The sequence below is a fragment of the Pollachius pollachius genome (genome assembly GCF_949987615.1).
Source record: "Pollachius pollachius genome assembly, chromosome: 3".
NCBI lineage: Eukaryota > Metazoa > Chordata > Actinopteri > Gadiformes > Gadidae > Pollachius > Pollachius pollachius.
In genome coordinates this window covers 29,477,050-29,499,835 of record NC_136936.1, presented here as the reverse complement: position 1 = coordinate 29,499,835, position 22,786 = coordinate 29,477,050, and the positions used below count along the sequence as shown (strand labels likewise).

Below are 22,786 nucleotides of genomic sequence, written 5' to 3'. Positions count from 1 at the left end.
CGCTTATGTTTATATAACGTTAATGTCCTCACAGTAATGTTACTAGTAGTTGTGAGTTGGAGAGGATTGGGATGTTTATTACAATTTCGGAAGAGGCTGCTGCCTTAACTTACCTCGAAAACAAACCAGACAAAACTTTTTCTCCTCTCCGCCGTGTGTGTGTGGGCACTGTGCATGCACAGCTTTCACTGCTAATTGGCTGTTACCCGTCGTGACTCTGCGGGTAACCAGAGCGTGTAACCAATCAGATGAGGCTGTGGGTGGGACAATGCTGGAGACAGCGTAGTGACAGCAGACAGAGAGGCGCGGCTGCATCAGACCCAAAATTGTTTTAAATTGATCTCTTATCGGCCGTCGGATCAAAAAAAAAGGCAGATGCCGATATGCGTCAAAATGCTGAATATCGGCGCCGATAATTGGCCCGGCCGATTATCGGTCGATCCCTACTATACCCCTCCATAGTGTAATGTAGTCCCTTTCCATTGATCCTGGAAGAAATTAAATCCTTTTTCGCCCCAAACCTCTCCAAAACCTGTCTTGAGGTGTCTCGAGTCTGGTTTGTTTGTCCGACTTCGTCATGGTAACGAAGGGGGGCGTGACTTAGGGACAGGTATATTTTCAATCGCGGGGCCGTGAGATATAAAATGGTTATTTCAAGCTTGGATGAGCTGTTATAAAGTCAGGTACGGGCGCACTGCTGCTGCATTTGCTACATTCTGAAATTGCACTGCTCGGACGACAATTTGCCTCTAGCCTTCAGATGCGTCACGCCCCCCTTGGCTCTCTGGTGCCCCCCAGATTGGGAACCACTGTTCTAGATAGTCCTTCTGGCAAGAGAATACACAGTTTAAAAACACGCGCGCTATGCACACATTTTAATTTTCCCTCTGGGCTAAGCCCCTGATATTTATGAAAGAAACTCCCCTGTTCTGAAGGGGCAAAATACTGGTTAGGCAGCTAAACTGCATGAAAAAACAATGCAAAATCTTTTCTCAAGTTACTTCCATCTCTGAAAAACACTGATGTTTAATAGTATCGATTTCTTTCTCCACTTGCTCGCGGACCTTGCCATATAGTTTTGGCATCTCAATTTGGCTGAAGTGTGTGCGTGCAAGTAACGCGTACCTGGGATCGAGTGTTTTGACCATCTCTTTAAAGCCCTGTCTACATTTTGAAAGGGAACCATGTCCTTGCAAAGGTAAACAGTGACAGCGTTTGTTATCTCGGTCCACTGCTGGCTTCTTTGGTCATAAGGACTGGCTTTGGAAAATGCCTGCGGAAGTGATGTCTGTGGAAGAGATGCAGAGACAGCTTCAAGCTACCAGCGTCTGTCTATTACGTTGTGGAATGAGAGCTTGTGAAGCGACTATTGCGCAATAGCATTCTGCCTGAGAAGGCAGTATCGCTGTCAAATCTGTCCCTGGGAAAAGAAACGTTGCGCCGAATTGAAAAAAGGAACTACGTTGCGTTACCATATTTTCAGTAGTTGCGTGTAACTTTACTTTTTACATGAAAAAGTTACGTTACTGTATTAACGTTTTACTTAGTTTGTAACGCGTTACACACAACACTGTCTACCGGTCACACGGTAACGTCAAAACCTATACCGTAGTGCAAATTCACACTGGTAAACTTTCTATACCGTTTATACCGTACACCACTAATTTGGTCACAGTCTGGAGCCCTACGGTGTCAAGTAATTCAAACATCTTTCAACGTTGCATGCTTCAGTGCATGAACATGAACATGCACATGAATATGCACATGTATTTTGAGTTCCGATTAAAGAGGGGTGGAGATGGTTTATTTGACACGTTTGAGTATTTAAAAATGTACTTGAGGTTCCGGTTGGGGATCGGAATGTAGTGGCCGCATTAGCTTTGCTCTCCCATTACTTTTTCAAAAATAATAGCTTTAACTACCCCAAACCTCTTCAAATACGAACCAACGAACAATTAACGTGGTATCTATGTAAAACTGGCAAAATGTCATCAAAACCAGGCAAACAATCCAAGAAAGACGACGCCAAAAAGGTAGAGGCCCATGGCACGTGTGGTGGCTCCTGTGTTGCTAACATAGCTGAACTGCTGGAGGAGCACAGAGAAGCCATCTCATCTGAGTTTAAAATGGCATTTTCATCTCTGGAAGAGAAACTGACTCAGACCCAAGCCACAGTAGAAAGTCACGACCAGCGCATCTTCTCGGTGGAGTCAAACGCTAACCTGCTGGAAGGGCGTATGCGTTTGCTCGAGGAGAAGTGCACCACGCTAGCTGACAGCAACGCTAAGCTAGCAGCTAAAACAGCGGACTTGGAGGGTCGGAGCCGGAGGAATAATATCAGGATAATCGGGCTGCCAGAGTCGATTGAGGGGCCCCGGCCGACAACTTTCTTTTCAGACATGCTTGTGGAACTACTCGGCAGCCAAATACTACCAACTCCCCCCGAACTTGACCGGGCACATCGAGCCCTCATCGCCAAACCAACCCCGGGGGGTAAGCCACGGGTTGTTATTTTTCGCTTCCACCGCTACCAAGTGCGAGAATTGGTCGTCAGAGAGGCCCGCAAACAGAGAGGTAAACTGCAATACAGGGGGAATCCGGTACTGATTTTCGAGGATTATACACCAGAAGTCCTGGAGCAGCGAACCAGATATCGAGAAGTCATGGCTGAGCTGTACAACTTGGGTCTGAGGCCATCTCTGCTCTTCCCGGCAAGGCTATCGATTGTGCTGAAAGATGGGGCCAGGAGAGGTTTCTCCTCGCCCGAAGAAGCCCGGGTGTTTGCCGCAGCCCACCACCAGCAGCCTGCGGCCCGATCGGGAGTGCCGTGAACGAAACAAAAGGGACGAACAACTCATCTGGTAACAACGTAGATCTTTATTTACTTTTTAAATAATTGCCATTGCAGAGCGGAATGAATCTTTACCCACTCAGGGTACTAGACTTCACTCACGCTGCGGGCTATTCCAACAAACAGGTGAGCCGATCCCAGCTGTCATGTTAACTTGGCTTACGTCCTCTCGGCAATACTGTTGGGCTGCGTTACTATTGATGAAAATGTTGTGCTCTTAGGAGCTATGATTGTGCTGTTACTCTTATTAGCCATAACTGAGCTGTTACTCGTGTTATTGCTCCTGCCTCGTTAGTTTGCGTTACTGAGAAGGTATGTTTCGCTTATGTTGTGCTGTAGGCCGAATATAGCCTAATGTAAATTGGACACTTGCTGCTTGATATCCTCTGCACTGAAATTCGCTCAAGCACTAGAAGCTCATAATTCACTCACCTTCTCAAAGCCTGTTGCTGTTAAAGAGGATGGAGTATTATTAATCACACGTATAGCTAATTATACTACGGACCAGGTTCTTTGGAATATTTCTTTGTTCTATAGTTCGTTTGACCTTAATAATGGGGATACTGTTACATATTTTGGGAAGAGAAGCTAAGCATTCGAGTGAAGGTTAGTAAAGGTTGAATAGTGTGCGCCAATGCAATTGGTGGAGAGGTATGATAACCAAAGGGTTAGGGAAGCTATGGGGTTAGGGGAGGTGGGGAGGGGCATGGCTGGGGTAAGTAAGCCAACTTCCTGTTTTGTGTATTTTGTTAGTTTATTTTTTTGTCCCATCGGTCTCATTGTGTCTTTCAATGTTGCATTTATTTACCTTTTCTTTTTCTCATTTGCTCTGGAACAATCCACAGACTGCAGTGCTGGTATGTTACACTTCATATCGATCTTTGTGCTATGGCCAACGTAGCCCATTCACAGAAGGGTGGTGGACAGGTGGTAAGAATACTCTCACTAAATGTAGGTGGACTCAATGCCACAGTCAAGTGTGCTAGGATATTCTCACACATTCAAAACCTTAAAGCTGACATAATGTTTCTCCAAGAGACACACTTACTTAATATTGATCACCAGAAATTGTCTAGACCTTGGATAGGACAAATCTTTCATTCTAAATTTAACCTGAAAACGAGAGGTGTGGCCATACTTGTTAGGAAAAACGTGCATTTCACTCCAGACAAAATTATTGCAGACCCAAATGGTCACTCTGTGATTGTCCCCGGTACACTGTACCAGAAACCGGTTCTCCTCGTATCTGTCTATGCTCCTAATTGGGATGACTATAACTTCATGAAAAACCTATTGTCTTCTCTTCCTAACTTAAATTCCCATGTGCTAATTGCGGGAGGTGATATGAACTGTGTCATTAACCCTCTACTGGATAGGTCTAGCTCCAGAACTTCAACACCATCTAAAATGTCTCAGACCCTCTCTGCCTTTATGGAACAATATGGCTATGTTGATCCCTACAGACTTCTACATCCCACTATTAAGCAGTACTCTTTCTTTTCAAACGTACATCGTACTTTTTCGCGCATAGATTACTTTCTCATTGACAAAACACTAATTCCCTCGGTAATATCCACACAATACTCACCTATAGTCGTATCTGACCACTCCGCAGTGACCCTTGACCTTCGTTTTGACCATAGGCCTAAAGATTATAGGACATGGCGCTTAGATCCCCTGTTGCTGGCTGATGGGAATTTCTGTAAACAAATCTCCGAAGCCATTGACCTCTTTTTGGAAACCAATAACACAGAAGGCATCTGCCCTATGCTATTATGGGAAACCCTAAAGGCCTTTATTAGGGGTAAAATTATTTCATATACGTCCTATATTAATAAAAATCGTAGAGCGCGCCAAAAAAAACTGGAAGAATCCATTGCCACTGTAGACCATCGCTACTCAATTGATCAATCACCTGACCTTTACAAGGAAAGGTTGAAACTTAAGACTGAACTTGATCTTTTGACAACAAGAGAGGCTGAACAACTTCTGCTCCGCTCCAGAGGCACTCAGTATGAATTTGGAGATAAGGCAAGTCGGCTTTTAGCCCATCAGCTGAAAACTAAAACTGCTTCCAACCAGATTACTCGGATCCGTACTAATACCGGTGCGCTTACGTCTGACCCCGTAGAAATAAATAACATTTTTAAAACATTCTATTCTCAGCTCTATACGTCGGAGTCCGCCAATAATGAAGCTGATATGTCTGAATTTTTCACAGCACTAGACGTACCCGTGATTTCAGAGGATAACAGACAGATGCTGGACAGCCCTTTGCAACTTAACGAGATTACCGAAGCAATACAACTGATGAATAATAATAAATCACCCGGACCGGAAAAAAAATGTATAGAAAAATTAGCTCCATTACTACAAAGGATGTTTACGCAGTCGCTCCGGCAGGGCTGCTTGCCACCCACCCTCACCCAGGCCTCAATTTCCCTTATATTAAAGAAGGACAAAGATCCCTTAAACTGTGCATGTTTTCGTCCGATATCGTTACTGTCTGTTGATGTTAAAATACTTGCGAAGGCCATTTCACGTCGGTTGGAGACTGTTATGACCTCCATTGTGTCAGAAGACCAGACGGGGTTCATTAGACAACGACACTCATTCACCAACATTAGAAGGCTTCTCGGCATCATCCACACCCCACCTTCCCCTTCTGACCCAGAAGTGATCGTGTCCCTTGATGCCGAGAAGGCCTTCGATAGGGTGGAGTGGTCCTACTTGTTCACCGCGTTGCGGCATTTTGGCTTTGGAGGCAATTATATATCTTGGATTCAATTGCTTTACACCTCTCCTCAAGCATCGGTATCCACAAATACTTCTCGTTCTAAGACTTTTTCCCTTTCCCGTGGAACGCGCCAGGGATGCCCGCTTTCCCCTTTTCTATTCGCCATCGCCATAGAGCCACTCTCGATAGCACTTAAAACGGAAAGAGGTTTTCTGGGCATCCAGCGATGGGGAAAAGAACACAAAGTGTCCCTCTACGCAGATGACCTGCTTTTGTACGTAAGGAACCCTTTGTCTAGTATTCCTCGGATCTTATCAATCCTTAACTTCTTCAGCACTTTTTCGGGATACAAATTAAATGTTCAAAAAAGTGAATGTTTTCCAGTTAATCAGCCAGCCTTGGATATCCCAGCACTGTCTATCCCGTTTAAGTTTTCCAGCTCAGAGTTTAAATACTTAGGTGTCGTCATTACACGATCTATAAGGTCCCTCCGTGAACAAAACTTTGCAGCTCTCACCTCAAAAATCAAGTCTGACCTCCAAAGGTGGAGCCACTTACCCCTTTCACTAGCAGGGAGGGTACAAATAGTCAAGATGAACGTTTTACCTCGCTATCTATACCTCTTCCAATGCCTTCCCATCTTTTTACCCCGATCGTTTTTCAAATCTATTGACTCTGTTGTCTCTCAATTCATATGGGCGGGTAAACATCCTAGAATCTGCAAAGCTGCCATGCAGCGGAGTAGACCTTCAGGTGGACTTGGCTTGCCAAACTTCCAATCTTATTACTGGGCGGCAAACGCGCACAAACTATTACTCTGGTTTACATCCCCACAGAGCAGCTGGTGCCAATTGGAATCTGATTCATGCATATCTTCATCGCCGCAGGCTCTGGCATGCGGCACCCTGCCCTTACCTTACTCACAGTACACATCTAACCCCCTTGTCGTTGCATCACTCAAAATCTGGGCTCAAATAAGGGGACACTTTAAGTGGTCTTCCCTTCCTCAATCAACACCCATCTGCAAAAACCATCTCTTTGCACCAGCCAGAATTGATCCGCGCTTTGTGTTCCTGGGCAGAGGGGGTCTGCGCTCATTAAAAGATTTGTATGTGGAAGGGTCATTTGCAAGTTTCAACCAGCTACAAGCCATATTTGGATTAACCAGTTCGGATTTCTTTAGATACTTTCAACTACGGGATTTTGCAAGAACTCATTCACCTACATTCCCACTTATCCCAACCGTAACTGGTATGGACCACATTCTCTTAGCTAGCACCACCCCTAAAGGACATGTCTCCTACCTATATGACCTACTGTTGCCAGCCAATGAATTAACTATTGAAAAAATCAAATCGAACTGGGAGGACCAACTGCAAGTGACCCTTTCTGATCGGTTCTGGAGTAAAGCCCTTACAAATATCAAACTTTCCTCTTCATGTATGCGGCTTAGCCTCATTCAATTTAAAGTGCTCCACAGGATTCATTATAGCATGTCCAGGCTTTCTAAAATCTACCCAAATACAGTTGAAGATAAATGTAATAGATGCTCGCTCTCACCGTGTGACCTTACACATATGTTTTGGACATGCCCTAAGTTATTTACTTTCTGGGATTCATTCTTTAAGGTTATTTCTGAAATAACGCAGATCCATATCCCACCATCTCCTCATGTAGCTATTTTTGGAAGACTTCCAGTTGAAAATGTTGCAACAAATACTCAATCCAATGTAATTGCTTTCTCCTCTCTGATCGCTCGAAGGAGCATTTTGCTCTTATGGAAATCCCGCCTCCCTCCATCACTTAAATCTTGGCTTTGTGACATCATGTCCTTTCTAAAATTGGAAAAAATTAAATTTGCTTTGCGAGGCTGCTCGGATAAATTCCATTGTCACTGGCAACCGTTGATTAACTATTTCGACCGTCTGCCTGCGAGTGAAATTGCACAGTAGAACCCAAAACATACTTTACATTAAACTACACTACTCTGCATTAATTTATTACCATTATTATTATGTCCACCACCCTGCCCTCTCCTGTAGGAGTGACGTATATATGAACACTGTGGTTTTAAAACATGTTTAAAAAACAACTCTGCCTTCTATAGCTGGTGTTATAAGTACTGCAACAATTCCATTATTTGCATAACACAATATTGAGACAGATTATTATTTTTTTTGTTGTTTTTTTTTTTGTTTTTTTTTAGATATATATATACATATAAAGATACTTTAATATTATAATTCATCTTTGTATCTTTTTTGTTAAAGGTTCTCTTTTATATCATATTCATTTACTTGCTTAATTATTTGCATACATGTCTTTTGTCCTATCCTGTCCATGTCTGTTTGCTCTTGTCTGTCTTTATCTTTTATATATAATTTTTCTTTTTATTTAATTTTGGTTATGTTGAGGAAGCTGGGGGTGGGTATGGGAGGGGTTAAGAAGAAATAATAATATGAAAAAACTGAAAATGCCTTTGTAATTGTCTCTGAATGTACATCATACTTTGTCATCATTTTCTTTAATAAAATGTTTAAACAAAAAAAAAAATACTTGAAAGTAACGCAATAGTTACTTTCCACAGTAATATATAATATATGTAATAATATAATCATAACTCAGCATAACAATGGGACTTCATATGATCTGCTCACTGCAAGTAAAATGCATTATTATTAGGGGTCCTACGAAATCCGTAGGGACCCTATTGTAATCCTGAGTATTATTATTAGGGGTCCTATGAAATCCGTAAGAACCCTATAGTAATTGTTAGTATTATTAGGGGTCCGAGCAGGGAATCTGGTCCCCTACTGTTTCTGTAACATTTAATTTTTTCCTCAAATTCTGTAAAAGTCAGAATTTGCCTATACCGTAAATCGAAAACTCTTGAAATTTGCAGGTATGGTTACCAATAACCCCCACTACCCATAAACCTAAATTTGTTGCAAATTTGCACCCAAAGGTGGCCCTATTGTAAAAAATCATGAATTAGGGTTATTTCTTCTCACCAGATGACCTGGACTCAAAATTCTTTAATAATATTAATCTCTAGAATCAGATGATCATTAAACCAGTTACGCCCTAAAAATGTTTACTTTTCCCACAATTTCATAGAAAAGCCAAACGTGATAAAAAGATTCACAGACTACAAAAATGATCAAAAATTCCCCAAAATCGCCACATACTCTTTAGACCAAGCCTCACAAAAATCAAACAGAATGTTTCATTTAGTTCCATTTGAGAAATATTGCCCAATAAAGTTGGAGCAGTTAGCTCATTTTTCTTATATGAAAATTTTGTTGTTGTATAAAAAAAACAAGACTATCATTAGGTGGATACCAATACCCCCCACTACCCATAAACGCAAATTGTGGTACTGCACCCAAAGGTGGCGCTATTTAAAAAAATTATGAACTAGCCTTATTTCTCCTTACCAGATTGACCTTGACTCAAAATTCTTTCATCATATTAATCTCTAAAATCAGATGCATCTTTTTCACTCCGGTCTTTTGCTATAAAGATGTTTACTTTTCCCACAATTTCATAGAAAAGCCAAACGTCCAGTCTCAGCCCATATTTCCTATATGACCATTTTGTTAATGTATAACTATCATACGGCTATCATTAGGTGGATACCATTAAAGGTACGGCCACACTGAGCGCGTAACGCGCCTAACCTGACACTTGATCATTGTGTGTCACAAAAATGGTTCAACGCGCCTAACGCGCCTACGTAGCTAAATGAGCCCGCCCAGCGGAGGTGTCTTGCTTCGCCCTGAAGGGGCTTATTTTCGATAATGACCGGCGACATTCTATACATTATCCCGCTTATTACACGACTACTTGCCAAAACGAAAAAATAACTTCACATGGTGGGTCTTTTTACAATGTTTTCTTAACCAGCATTCGTAGTGTTGATTAGCAGAGAAATAGTCTGCCAAAGACATTGACGTCACTTAGCAACCGAAGACGCTGGGGTTGACAAGTTACCGGACTACTACCAATGCAATTGAACGGAGCGTTCCACGGCGTAGAGAAGACCCGTGTAATAAAGGCCTATAATATTTCTGTTTATGGCATAGATTTCTCCTGAGATTAGGCCAATAAAGCAATGATTAAAAAAAAAAAAAACACAAACGCTCGATCAAAGGCCCGGCACGACCCGGCCCGAGGATAGTGGTGTGAAATATCGGCCCGACCCGGCCCGCGGGTCGGCTAGGGCTCGGGCAGAGAATCTAAACTCTAGTGCATGACATCCTCCGTAGGCGCTCACAGCTGGGTGAGTTTCACCACCTCCTCATCGTTTCAGCACAAACTGAAACGAAGACTTGGTCGTCCATGTTCTTTTTGCTTCCGTGCATCCTCCGTCTCTCTGCCAGTGACATCGGGTCAAGCTCAACGCTGATTGGCTAACGCGGCTAAGCGTCGCGCATAGGCACGTCAAAAGTTCAATTTTTTGAACTCTGCGCGTTGGTGCGTTGGGCGCGTTATTTAGGTGCGTAAAACGCATCTAACGCGCTGCTTTAGCGCGTGCAACACATCTACGCGCCTAAACCAATGGTTCCCTATGCAAGAATGCTGATTTTCAACGCCTCTAACATGCGTAACGCGTTCAGTGTGGCCGTACCTTAACAGTGCACATTTTCCGATCTGTACTCTTTTAAGAAAGCCCTTAATTCTCTTGTGAAATGTGTGCATGGAGTTTTCTTGATGTGTGCTTATCAATAGACATTTTCACCATGTGAATGAGGCTTCATGCAGTTCAGGAATGTCAGTGGCTCAACGGGATAATGCCTTGTACTGGTGATCCTTAAGTTGAGCATTCAAATTCCGATTAGAGCATTATGAACAAGCTGAACACGACATTCTGTCATTGCCACCCATTTAAGAAGCACAACATTGAACAGCACCTGAAACTCATCAAGCAATCAACATTCTGGCTCATTAGTTTCCAAGAATCTGACTGCCAAGACACAGTATGGCATTTAAAGGGAACTTCTTTGTTAACCATTTTTCCTTCATAATTAACTGTCATATTTATATTTCTTCCGTTAGTGTTCTTGACTACAAATGTAACTTTATTCTAGAATTTCAACGATTTTTCCGGTATTTGCTTTTAAGAAACCCCTTAATTCACTTGAGAAATGTGTGCTTGGAGTTTTCTGGATGTTGTGTGCTTATACATAGACATTTTCACCATGTGAATGAGGCTACATTTCAGGTTTGTCAGATGCTCAATGGGATAATGCATTGTACTGGTGATCCTTAGGTTCAGAGTTCGAATCACGATTAGACTATTAGGAACAAGCTGAACATGACATTCGGCCATTGCTCTGCAGCCCACTCACCTGAAAGCCGAGGCACAGTATGGCATTAAGGGGAACATCTTTCCTTCATAATCATGTCATATTTATATATCTTCCATTAGTGTGTTCTTGACTTTTCATTTTGCTCGGACCCCGTTAATCACCGCTTGCGGTTATATTTATTATTATTATTTATTTTTTTAATAATAATCGGCCATATCTCAAAAACGACATGGTCAAAAGTTATGATTGGCAGGCTTGTAGAACTCGTGAAATGAGTGAGGGATAACAAGGATGGGCCAGAATGAACTATAGATGGCGCTATAACAAGCCTTTGAAGTGCAACATACTCATTAGGCTGCCATTTCCACTAGGAAAGTGCAATATGTATGAAACTTGTTATACATGCACCATTTGTCATGATGCAATAAACAACTTTCAGAGTCTGACCCATATGTTCAGATCATTAAGACTTAATGCAATGGCTATAACTCGACCAAATAGCCACACATTAACTGCATTGGTGCGGAAAGTGGTAAAAGCTGCAAACATGTACTGGGTGACTCTGGGACTATATGGTGTGAAATTCATAGCAGTAAGGCTAAAGACGGCAGAGATATACATTTTAAAGTGAAATACATGCATATCTCAGATGTTTAAATTGCGTCAAAAACACGTAGGCTCCGCTGTCGAATATGGCTGTGCCAAGTTTGAAGTTGATATCTGAAAATAAAAATTTGATGCATTTGTTTGACGTTGCCTTTCTGAACCGCGGCCTCTCTACAATGCAGGCTGGGCCTTAAAGCGGTACACGCGTAATTTCGCAAACATCCGTTTGACAGTGGATTTTGACACAGTATGCTTTAGAAACATGGTTGGTGATTGTTTTGATATGTTAACTTCTGGTTTTTAAGGCATACCAATGCCATATTACAATACCGACCAAGCTCACATACCTCAACATAGAGAAGACTTCTATTTCTCAAAATATACTCTTATCTGCCCTTGGCAGTCTATGGTCATACTGTCAGTCATACAGTCACTGTCGGGCATACGGTCATACTGTCATTCTGTCGGTCATACTGACAGTCATACTGTCCTTCTGTCTGTCATACGGTCATACTGTCGGTTAAACACTCAAACGGTGAGACAGTAGAGTAGGACCCATGGTCGCTTGCAACTATATTTTTTATTATCATTATTAATTAATTAAAGTTAATTAATTAAAGTATTTTGATTTGTTGTTGTTGGTTACTATGAGCAAAATTATTTCCTCATACAAATGGAAAGTAGCCCACATGCCTTTATTTTTTGTGTTGAAATGTAATTATATAATGAAACTTAGAATTTAAGGTACATTGTAAAATTCAACACAGCTAGGTTTGATATGCTTGTTAGAGTGTTTTTTTGGTTGCATCAAAGTTGGACCAAAGCCAATACATTCAAATTCAAATACAATTAGACAAATAAAAGGCCTCAAGTTGGGAGTAAAATCTGGGCTGTGTTTTTTCTCTCAACACTTCAATAGGTAGATCTTGCCTTCACCAAGGCTGAGGTCAGGGATCAAGGGCTTAAAAAGGTTGATGACAACTGCTCTACAGGACCAGTCTATACCTCTGGCCGCCCACGTCGATTTCAGTGGGCGGGATCAGTTGCCTTGATAGACAAAATCCTTCAGCCAAATAGCGTAAGAAAGCATGTGTGCCATCACGTTGTTCAGCGGAAACACAGCATAAACAAGAAGGGCTTTCTGGCAAGAAGCTCCTCTAGGGCTCATTCTGGTTGGATAGTTGTAATTGAGTCTATTTCTGCAATCACTGCCCTTGTGGCTTTACTCTACTGATGCAAAAGTTAACCACTCATTTCTCGGGTGACACCATTTGTTTTTTGAGCTGCAGCCTGATTTTTCAACTACGACGCGGTCCCTGATTGGCCCGTTTACGTCATCAACTACGACACAGTCCCTGATTGGCCCGTTTACGTCATCAACTACGACACGGTTCCTGTTTGCCCCATTTACCTCATCATCTACAACACAGTCCCTGATTGGTTGATTACATTGTCATTTCTGGAAATGGTTGTGGATGTCTAGAGATCCAGAACGATCCGTGTACAGAAACAGGATTTGAGGTCACAGGATCAGGAGGGCCTCCAGGCGACAGAAACTCCGGATTGAGCTTGCATCACAGAGAAATCCTGATGAACCCGGCCGTTATGGAGAAATGTTTTCATGTCCATAAAGATTATCTCAGGTAGTAAGTATTCAATTTTCGTTTTAGAATACGCTTTTTTTACATTGTTTATGGAAGACATACACAAGTTTATACTTCCATTGTCTGGAAGGTGTATGAGTTGTGGAGTTAAATCATAATAATGCTACCAGGTACCTATGATAGGTTTACTGAATTCATAGACGAAGGGTGGTCTCACTCCTCTCGTCTCACCCTTGGAAGCAGAGTGCGAAATACATGGGGGTGTCCGGGGGGGCTCGACCTTCCTGATTTACGCATGAGTCCCCCTGAAAGCCTCAAAAGCAAAATTTGAGGGGGCTCTCAAATTTATCAAAAAAATGTAAAATTAAATATTTTATTGTCACTTATGGTCACTTAAATGTTTTTAAGCTCACTACGTCCAGTGTTCAGAATTCAAAACATTTATAAACAAATATGTTTTATTTTTTGCCAAGCGGAGCCAGCCAGTCCTGTGCACTAGGGGTGTAACGGTACACAAAAGTCCAGGTTCGGTACGTACCTCAGTTTTTAAGTCACGGTACGGTACGGTACAGTTAATAGTTAAGGGGAAATTTTTAAAAAAACTGCTTGTTTCTCAACCTGTAGATAAGCAGCAATGAAAACACCAATAAACTTGGTTATGGCATTTGCATTTCTGAATTCCCAGAAACGGGTTGTTGAAATAGTGTTGTGAGCTGGGACCGCTCGCTTTTTTTTCACAGCAATGGTGATAGTAACACCTGGATGGTGCCTTTTCAAATGTGCATGTTAAAGTGCTGTACGTAGACACGGAGAGCCCTCTCCATAGCCAGAGAGCCTGTCGGAGACCCTCTCTGTAGCTTACGCGCGCATCCAATATTTTTTAACTATCCGTCGACGCCATGGACCTATTGGTCCATGGCGCAATGGAGACGGCAAGGGCTGTGATTGGTCCTCTAACAAAATCATTTCCTGAATCACTTCCCCGGTTTGACTTTGCACCTTAATTACTTTGTACATTGTTAACTTTGCACGTTAAGGACCAATAAAACACCAAATATGATTTGAAAAGCTTTGGAGGTTTATTTACAACACTGCTTACATGGTTTGTAGTCAACATATAAGATGGATCGGGCAGCAAATTGCATTGCGTATCCGACATCCCGACGGAGAGCTGCTGAGCGGATTACGGAGTCGGAGTAGTATACTTTGGCTAAACGGTCCGGTTGGAACTCCGACTTCAAGTTTTAAATTCTGCATTGCAAAACAAGCCTTTACATTCGCCATATTAACGCTATGTACGCCACATTTACGAACAGCGGTACACCTCTGTAACCGCACTGAAGTGCCTGTACCGTGACGGTTCGGTACAAATACGTGTACCGTTACACCCAGTGTTGTGCCTGAACGCGTTCATTGAACGATAGTTCATGAACTCGTTCATATTTTGGGAGAACGTGAACTGAACGTACTGTATTACTGCCTGATGAACGTTACTGTGAACTCGTTCATTCTGGTGTCTGTGAACGGCACGCTCACTTGGTTTAACTTTGTTCGATATGGGGGTTATTTTATCAACAGGGCGGATGCGCAAGCAGATCGCCGTGTTGTTTGACCGGTTGCCATGGTAATCTCTGTGTGGTTAATTTGCAGTTGCGGCGTTGCCAGCTTACTGTTACATTAAACTGTTATCAGAAAAAGCGGTTATATGCTAGACCCTATAGTATCTGTCGTATAAAGGCTGGGACGAATTTAAAATTATAAATATGTACACTTTATTTTGAAAGTATAGACCGGCGCGATTCCCATTGAAACGAATGGCGCAGTGATTATTCTTCAAAACGACAGCTGTTAAATTGTGGAAAATGAATTAAACTGTAACCAGACAACGCGGTTATATGCTATAGACCCTAGAATATCTTTGGTATAAAGGCTGAGACGAATTTCGAATTATAAATATGTACAATCCATAACGTTAGCTCTCTGGCTCATAGCTCAGCGGACTAGAATACCTCATAGAATCATTGCATAATACCAGAAAAAAACTAATAGCTCACAGCAACATATTGAAAAAAATAACTATGAACTAGTTCATTTTTTGGAACTGTGAAGTTAGTTAAAAATTTTGAATTATGAACGTTTAACTGAACTAGTTCATTTTAAAATTTGTGAACTGAACTTTGAACTAGTTCACGTAGAAGTGAACTTTCCCAACACTGGTTATACCCCTACTGTGCACGTATGAAAATTAGCCATATGCGCCAAACAAAACAAAGACGTAATGTTGAGAATTCATACTAAAAACGTCTAGCAAGCGAAAGCTAAACCAGAGTGTATCACTCACACACTATGGGTATATTCTAACTTATGGTAAGAGGCTATTTTTTTTTGCAGTGACTGAATTGTGATGATAGAATTGATTGTTGTGGATAAGATGAGTGTGCGCGTGTCCTTTCCGGCTTCGGCATACTGCATGGTTATGTAGGCCTTGTGGTTGGTTGTGGTCCGATGTTATAGGCCTACTACATATTGACAAAATTAAGATCGGTATTGCGCAACAATCGGGGGATGGGGAACCCCCCGAATATTGACGGGTAATTCGCACACTGCTGGGAAGGATCAAGACAGGAAAAACAGCCCAAACCTTTCAAAAACAGCAGAAAGGTGTTAAGGCTGTTAGGTAGTGTTCCCTACCTTTTGTCTTGTCCTCGTTGGCTGTGGAGTAGGCAGAGGACTCAGAAGACAATATAGTACTCCCCCACCCAGACAGGAGGGAGCAGTCTTCCCCGGAGGCCGAGGGCCGGGGCTTTGGCAAGGAGTGGCAGGTAGCTGCTTCAGTTTTTGGAGTGCTACATTGGGCAGCAGAAAGTACTTGGTGACCGTCTGCTGGTGCATATCCATTATGCGCTGTTGACTGCTTGGTGGGCCTTTTTGTTGTTGCCTTGTGCTTTTGGTTGTCGGGGTGGAAGGCACTGCTGTTTTCCATGTCCTCCTCTGGGGAGAGGGCCCTCTAGTAGTGACAGGTGAGAACACACACGGTCATCCACAAGAAAGGACAGAGCAACAAGGAGAGGAAACAAGAAGAGGACAGGCCAACAAGGAGAGGACACAAGGAGAGGAATCAAGGAGAGGACAGACCAACAAGGAGAGGGAACAAGGAGAGGACACAAGGAGAGGAAACAAGGAGAAGACAGACCAACAAGGAGAGGACACAACTAGAGGAGAGACCAACAAGGGGAGGAAAAAAGGAGACAGACCTCCAAACTTCTCAGAGTAAAAAAGGTGACAGTGGCATGGGGGGGGGGCAAAAATCACCGACTGATCTGTGTTTCGAGATATATACGGCTACGCGAATTCTGAATATTCATTACGGAGTTTGTAGCACACAATACAAAGGAAAGATTTAAAATGACACAATTGGATGCAAAATGTAGCCCTTTATTATACAGAAATTTGCTGTTAGTGTATTAGCCTAGGACAACAACCTTGCCAGATTATTTATCTAAATAGCCCTATGTTGTTAGAATTTACTAACTTTATGCAAGGTTTACGTTCGTGCAGTACTCAGCGTTGACTCAGTCCTAAAAAAATACAATATTATTGTAAATTATATCACATCAAAAAAGCTGTAGCTAACGTTAGTTGAATCAAGCAAACAAATAGCTGTTTTTGCTCCAAAAAGCTTGACTTACCTCGAATTTAACATAAGATAGTTCCTTCAAATAAGGGCTGCACGGTATGGACTGAAATGTATATCACGGTATTATTTGAGGCATAGACGTTAACGGTATTATATCACGGTATGTTCATTTTATCTTCTAATTTCGATATTAATGCTTCTGAAGGTGTAAAATACTGGTAAGGCAGCAAAACTGCATAAAAAAAATAAAACTCTTACCTCAAGTTACTTCCATCTCTGAAAAACACTAATGTTTAATAGTAGGGATTTGTTTCTCCACTTGCTTGCGGACCTTGCAGTATAGTTATCTCAATTTGGCTGAAATGTGTTCGAGCAGGTAACGCGTACCTGGGATCGAGTGTTTTGACTATCTCTTTAAAGCCCTTTCTATCGACATTTTTGTAGATTTTGTCGTAAGGACTGGCTTTGGAAAATGCCTGAATTGAAAAAAGAACTATGTTTCGTTACCATATTTTCAGTAGTTGCGCGTAACTTTACTTTTTACATGAAAAAGTAGTTAGGTTACTGTATTAACGCGTTACTTACTTTGTTGCGAGTTACACACAACACTGTACCGGTCACACGGTAACGTCAAAAATCCATACCGTAGCGCAAATTCACACTGGTGTACTTTCTATACCGTTTATATCGTACACCCCTACTTCAAATTGACGTTAAGAGTTTCCATCAGACTCGCGCGGTAGCCAGGCGTCTCATCCAAAGGCGAGCTCAGTCGGCGCTGTGTGCTTCAAGATTCTGAAGCAAGTGCTGAGATTCCGATTGGCCCAGAGAAATGTCAATTATAAGAATTATCCAATAATGTTTCGCAATTCTAGCCTACATGGCATGCATATGAAAGACAGCCTCCCCCCTCCAAAAGAAAACTCTCCGGTTCTACGCGATTCACGTGAATGACCCAATAGACCAAGAAAACAGCGATTTTCCTCGAAAAGCGACAAGTTTGCAGGTGTGAGGAGAGGACACAAGGAGAGGAGAGACAAACAAGGAGAGTACAGACCAACATGGGGAGGACACAAGGAGAGGACAGACCAACAAGGAGAGGAGAAACAAAACAAGGGTAGGACACAAGGAGAGCACAGACTGACATGGAGAGGACACAAGGAGAAGACAGACCAACAAGGAGAGGAGACACTTACAAGGAGAGGAATCAGGAGAGACATCAGGAGAGACCAACAAGGAGAGGAATAATTCAAGTGTTTTTAAAAACTGCAGAACAAAAAAAAAAAAATCACACAAAATAGATATATTTGCAATTGATCAGCACACTCTTTTCTTCTCTCGGACAGCGAGATAACATACAGACACACGTCGCTGCAGCGCGAACATAGCCCTGCCTCTTGTCACTCAGCCAACAGTTGGCCTATAAAGCAAACAGATCCACAGAGGACGCTGTCTCCATCGCACTCCACACAGCCCTGTCCCATCTGGAGTACCCAAACACATATGTAAGGATGCCCTTTGTGGACTTCAGCTCTGCCTTTAACACCATAATCCCGCATTAACTGGTCCTCAAACTCATTCATCTTGGTCTCCCCACCTCACCCAACTCATGGATCCTGGACTTTCAAACAGACCACAGAATGTCAGAGTAGGGGATCTGACATCCTCAACTATTACCTTGAACACTGGTGCGCCCCAGGGGTGTTCTCAGCCCAGCCCTCTACACCCTCTTCACCCATGACTGCGTACCCATCCATTCATCCAACACCATAATCAAATTTGCTGATGACACCACTGTGGTGGGGCTCATTAATGACAACGAGTGCCATTATAGGCAGGGGGTCCAATACATGGCAGAGTGGTGTGTGGATAACCACCTGGGGCCTCATTAAAGAAACTTCCTAACTCTGAAATCCTATCCTATCTTGAGATAGAAAGGCATTTAGGGGGTTTGCTATTACAGAAGGAGGTTTCCTAAGTTAATTTAGGAATAAATCCTATCTTATCTCAACATAGGAATTTAGCCATTACAGAACTATCCTAAGTTAGGAATTTCTTAAGTTAGGATCCCTAAGTTAGGTGGCCATAAACTAGGGGTGTAACGGTACACTGAAGTCACGGTTCTGTTCATACCTCAGTTCAGACATCACGGTTCGGTACGAGTTTGTTAAACCCATGGACCTATTAAAGGTTAAACCGGATCATGATAGCTGCAGCAGCTACGTTAGCATTGTGACTTCATAGCAGCCCGACATAGTGTAGCCTACTAATAAATCCAAGGAAAAAGAACGCGCACAATGAGCAAAGATCAACCCTGTAGAATGTCCAAGAAGGACGGCAAACTTTTGTGCAACGTTTCCTTCGATAAACTAAGCTTTCGCCGTTGTCCAGAAATACCTTGCGGAATCGCGGATAATGTGTTTGTTTATTATCCCCCTGTCTCATGGAAGTGCGATTCTATCGACCAATCAATGGACTGCGTGTGTAGCTCGAACTTGCAGGCACCCTTTCAGGCGTCTAGGTTGTCCCTGAAGATCGCAGATCTAACATTAATTCAGCAATTCATTAATTAATTTGCACGCCAGTTTTAATTAATTTTATACCGTGCATTCTCTGTGTAAATCCATGCACGGAACCATGACGCCCGTACCGATTTGGTTCAATACAAATACATGTATCGTTACACCTCTACCATACACCCTGTCCTAAACTCAAAAAAACAGTCAATAACTGAAAATAATGGCAGCAGCACTGCTAGTAGGTCTGTATGACAATGAAGACGAGGAACATCACAACAGAAACGTGATGCCTGAAAGGCTACCGAGACCGCATAATGATTTGTTAAATTTTCCTGACCATATTTTAATTTCATTTTATCGCCTGCAGACATTTAATTTTGAATTTGGTGGAATAATTACTTTACTACTTTATTGCTCTTCTTCTTGTTCTCAGTACCAATACCAGCCATGACGTAGTACTGCTATTAGCTTGCCGTTATCAACAAAGATCCTTTATCAAAAGTCTCTGTTAATGTTAAAATTAACTCAATCTCATGCACATTCTGAGTTCAGAAGCAGACATTACCTGATGATTGCCAATCGAAAAATCTGATTGACAGAACAGTTAGGATTACATAATCAAGATAAGATAGGAGGCCAAAGATAAGATAGGAAACGGCCAACAGGTTAAGGGACTGCTTCTGTAATAGGAAGTTAGAATTTTTCCTATCTTTGAGTCGCTAACTTAAGTTAGGATGAGAAGTTAGGATTTTTTCTGTAATGAACACCACCAAAACAAACAAGATCATTGTGGACTTTAGGAGGTCCAAGAGGACCACGCAGACCCCACTTACCATCAATGGGGAAGAAGTGGAGAGGGTGGACTAAATTCCTAGGGACAGACATCACCAAGGACCTAACATGGGCTACTAACATCTCCAATCTTGTAAAGAGGGCCCAGAAGAGGCTCTTCTTTCTACGGAAGCTCAAACAGGCTGGTTTATACACACACCTGCTCATAAACTTTTATAGGAGCACAATTGAGAGCATCCTCTGCCAGGGCTGCAGTGTGCGGTATGCAGGCTGCAAAGCAGAAAGCAGCAGAGACTTGGCCAGGGTGGTAAGGTCAGCAAAAAAGATTAGGGATGCACCGATGTATCGGACGAACATCGGTAACGGCCGATATTCGCGTTGTTGACTGCCATCGGCCTATCGGAAAATAAGATCACATTCACAGATGGCAGTGGCCGATGTTTACATGTTTAATGCTTCCTCCTCCGCCTCTTGAAACGTTACTGGAACATGTCTTACAAACTGCATATCACTGATCTTTCTCCGAGACAGTGAAATACTCCCACACAACCGACATTTTTATTTGTAAACAAACCACACGTGCGTGCGGGCAGCTTTTTTTTTTTCTTTCTGTCGTATCACTCCGCAAGCGTCCTCGGTTGCTAAGCAACGTCAACGTCTTTGGCAGACTATTTCTCAGCTGATCAACAATACGAACGCCGGTAAACAATTAAATTGTAAAAAGAGTTATTTCTTTGGCCAGTTTCCATATGCTAAAGACATGTCTAGTTCACCGTCATGCAGGCTGTGTTCAGTAAAATAAATAGCCATCTGTTTTCGGCGCATTTAGGCCTATCTGCCTAAGCCCACATTGAAATAATTTTGATGTTGAATGTTGATGGCGCAGTTGTTGAAATAAATAGATTGATTTCATACAAATCATAAAAGTCTCTCCCTGTGTCATCGTGTGTGCGTGTATACTAGGTACGTGTCTGCGTGCGTGCGTGGGGGGTTAGGGTTTGTTCCCCTCGCACAAAAGGGGGAATAAATAACAAAAAAACATCTGTATCGGCCAAATTGTTATTTTAAACATCTGTATCGGTATCTGCCGAGAATTTCAAAATCGGTGCATCCCTAAAAAAGATCTTAGGAGCTGAGCTCCCAGACTTGGACTCTGTGTGTTGTGACCGCGTGAAGAGGAAGGCAAGGTCAATATCCACAGATAAAACACCAGGGATGCAAACACATGTATGACAAAAAAAGAGTTGAAAAAAAGATGTTGCCGTAAAATCCTATTAACATGAGAAGGCCTGTGCTATATGCTTCAATAAATAGGAAATTATATTTAGTAGGAGAAATGACCGCGCATAGCACGTCATGGGTAGTGATGGAAAGGTCCTCGCGAAGAATAGCATTATAAGACAACTCATATGAGCATGACAGCAATAAGGTCTTTAATTGGTCAGCCTGAAGGCTGATTTTTATTACTCCGTAAAGTGCTGTACCTAGACACGGAGAGCCCTCTCCGTAGCACTACATGTGCATTCAATATCTTTTAACCATCCGTCGACGGAACAGAGATGGACAGAGATAAGATTTAAAAAGGTTTGAAACTTTATTAGCAACACTATTTACATGGTTATTAGCAGTGTGGCAAATTACTTTAAAAAAAGAAATTAGTTAGTTATTAGTTACTTCTCCCAAAAAGTAACTAACTAGTTACTCAGTTACAAATTATAAATGTAGGCCAAAGTATACTACTCCAACTCCGTTACTACAGAGACCCCTCGAGCCATCGAAATTCTCCGTCGGGATTGTTGGATACGCAATGCAATTCGCCGCCCAATCGATCTTATATGATGACTACTAACCATGTAAATAGTGTTGTAAATAAACTTCAAAAGCTTTTCAAATCTTATTTGGTGTTTTATTGGTCCTTAATGTGCAAAGTAAACAAGGTATAAAGTAAATAAGGGGCAAAGTCAAACCAGGAAGCGAAATTACGAATCCTACTTTGGCCACGCCAATATCCTGAAAAGACACGCCCGCCTCAATTTCTGATTGGTCCTTCACACACATCACCCCTATCTTTGATTCTACTGTCTATGGATTCGACTACCGCACTTTTACTTGCTTGATATTAGCTGCTATGGTTAGGGTTAGGGGTTAGGGTTATTTTGTGATGCTCTCGAATGCTCACAGCGAGGGTACCGTAGAGGTCTAAAGCGTCCAGTTGAGTTGCATGTAACCTGGCCAATCACAGACAGAGTAGGGTGGGTCTTTGCGTGACCATAGTAGGATTCGTAAATTGTCGGTGCCGTTAAAGGAGCATTTATAATCGTTTACTACTTTAACGGCACTGACAATCCAAAACCAAAGTGGAATCTAGATTGAAAAAGTGTGTAGTGTACAATGTGAGCAGCTTCTACTTCTTCGCCACCTACAGACGACCATTCGACGATCATTCAAAAACCCCATGTTATTTCCCATAGACATTTGATCAATGGAACCAGGAGCCTCGGAGGCGGGACTTATTCTTCAGAGGTCTATACGCAACCGGAAAAAGTGATTCCTGAAAAAAATGTGCTAGAGGACCAATCACAGCCCTTTCCGTCTCCATCGTCTCCGTTGCGTCGACGTATAGTTAAAAAATATGGCATACGCGCATAGATCTACGGAGAGGGTCTCCAACGACGGAGAGGGCTCTCCTTGTCTACGTAGGCTACAGCACTTTACGGAGTAGTATAAA

General features: G+C 42.2%; 1 protein-coding gene across 2 annotated transcripts in view; it reads right to left on the bottom strand.

Moving 5' to 3' along the window:
• ttll4 (tubulin tyrosine ligase-like family, member 4) overlaps nt 1-22,786 on the bottom strand; it is a 100,513-nt gene that overhangs the window by 75,854 nt on the left and 1,873 nt on the right. For both annotated transcript variants that reach the window (XM_079733501.1, XM_079733502.1), the window contains exon 3: nt 15,802-16,117. In XM_079733501.1, the coding sequence (XP_079589627.1) occupies nt 15,802-16,117 (316 nt within the window). The remainder of the gene's footprint in view (nt 1-15,801; nt 16,118-22,786) is intronic.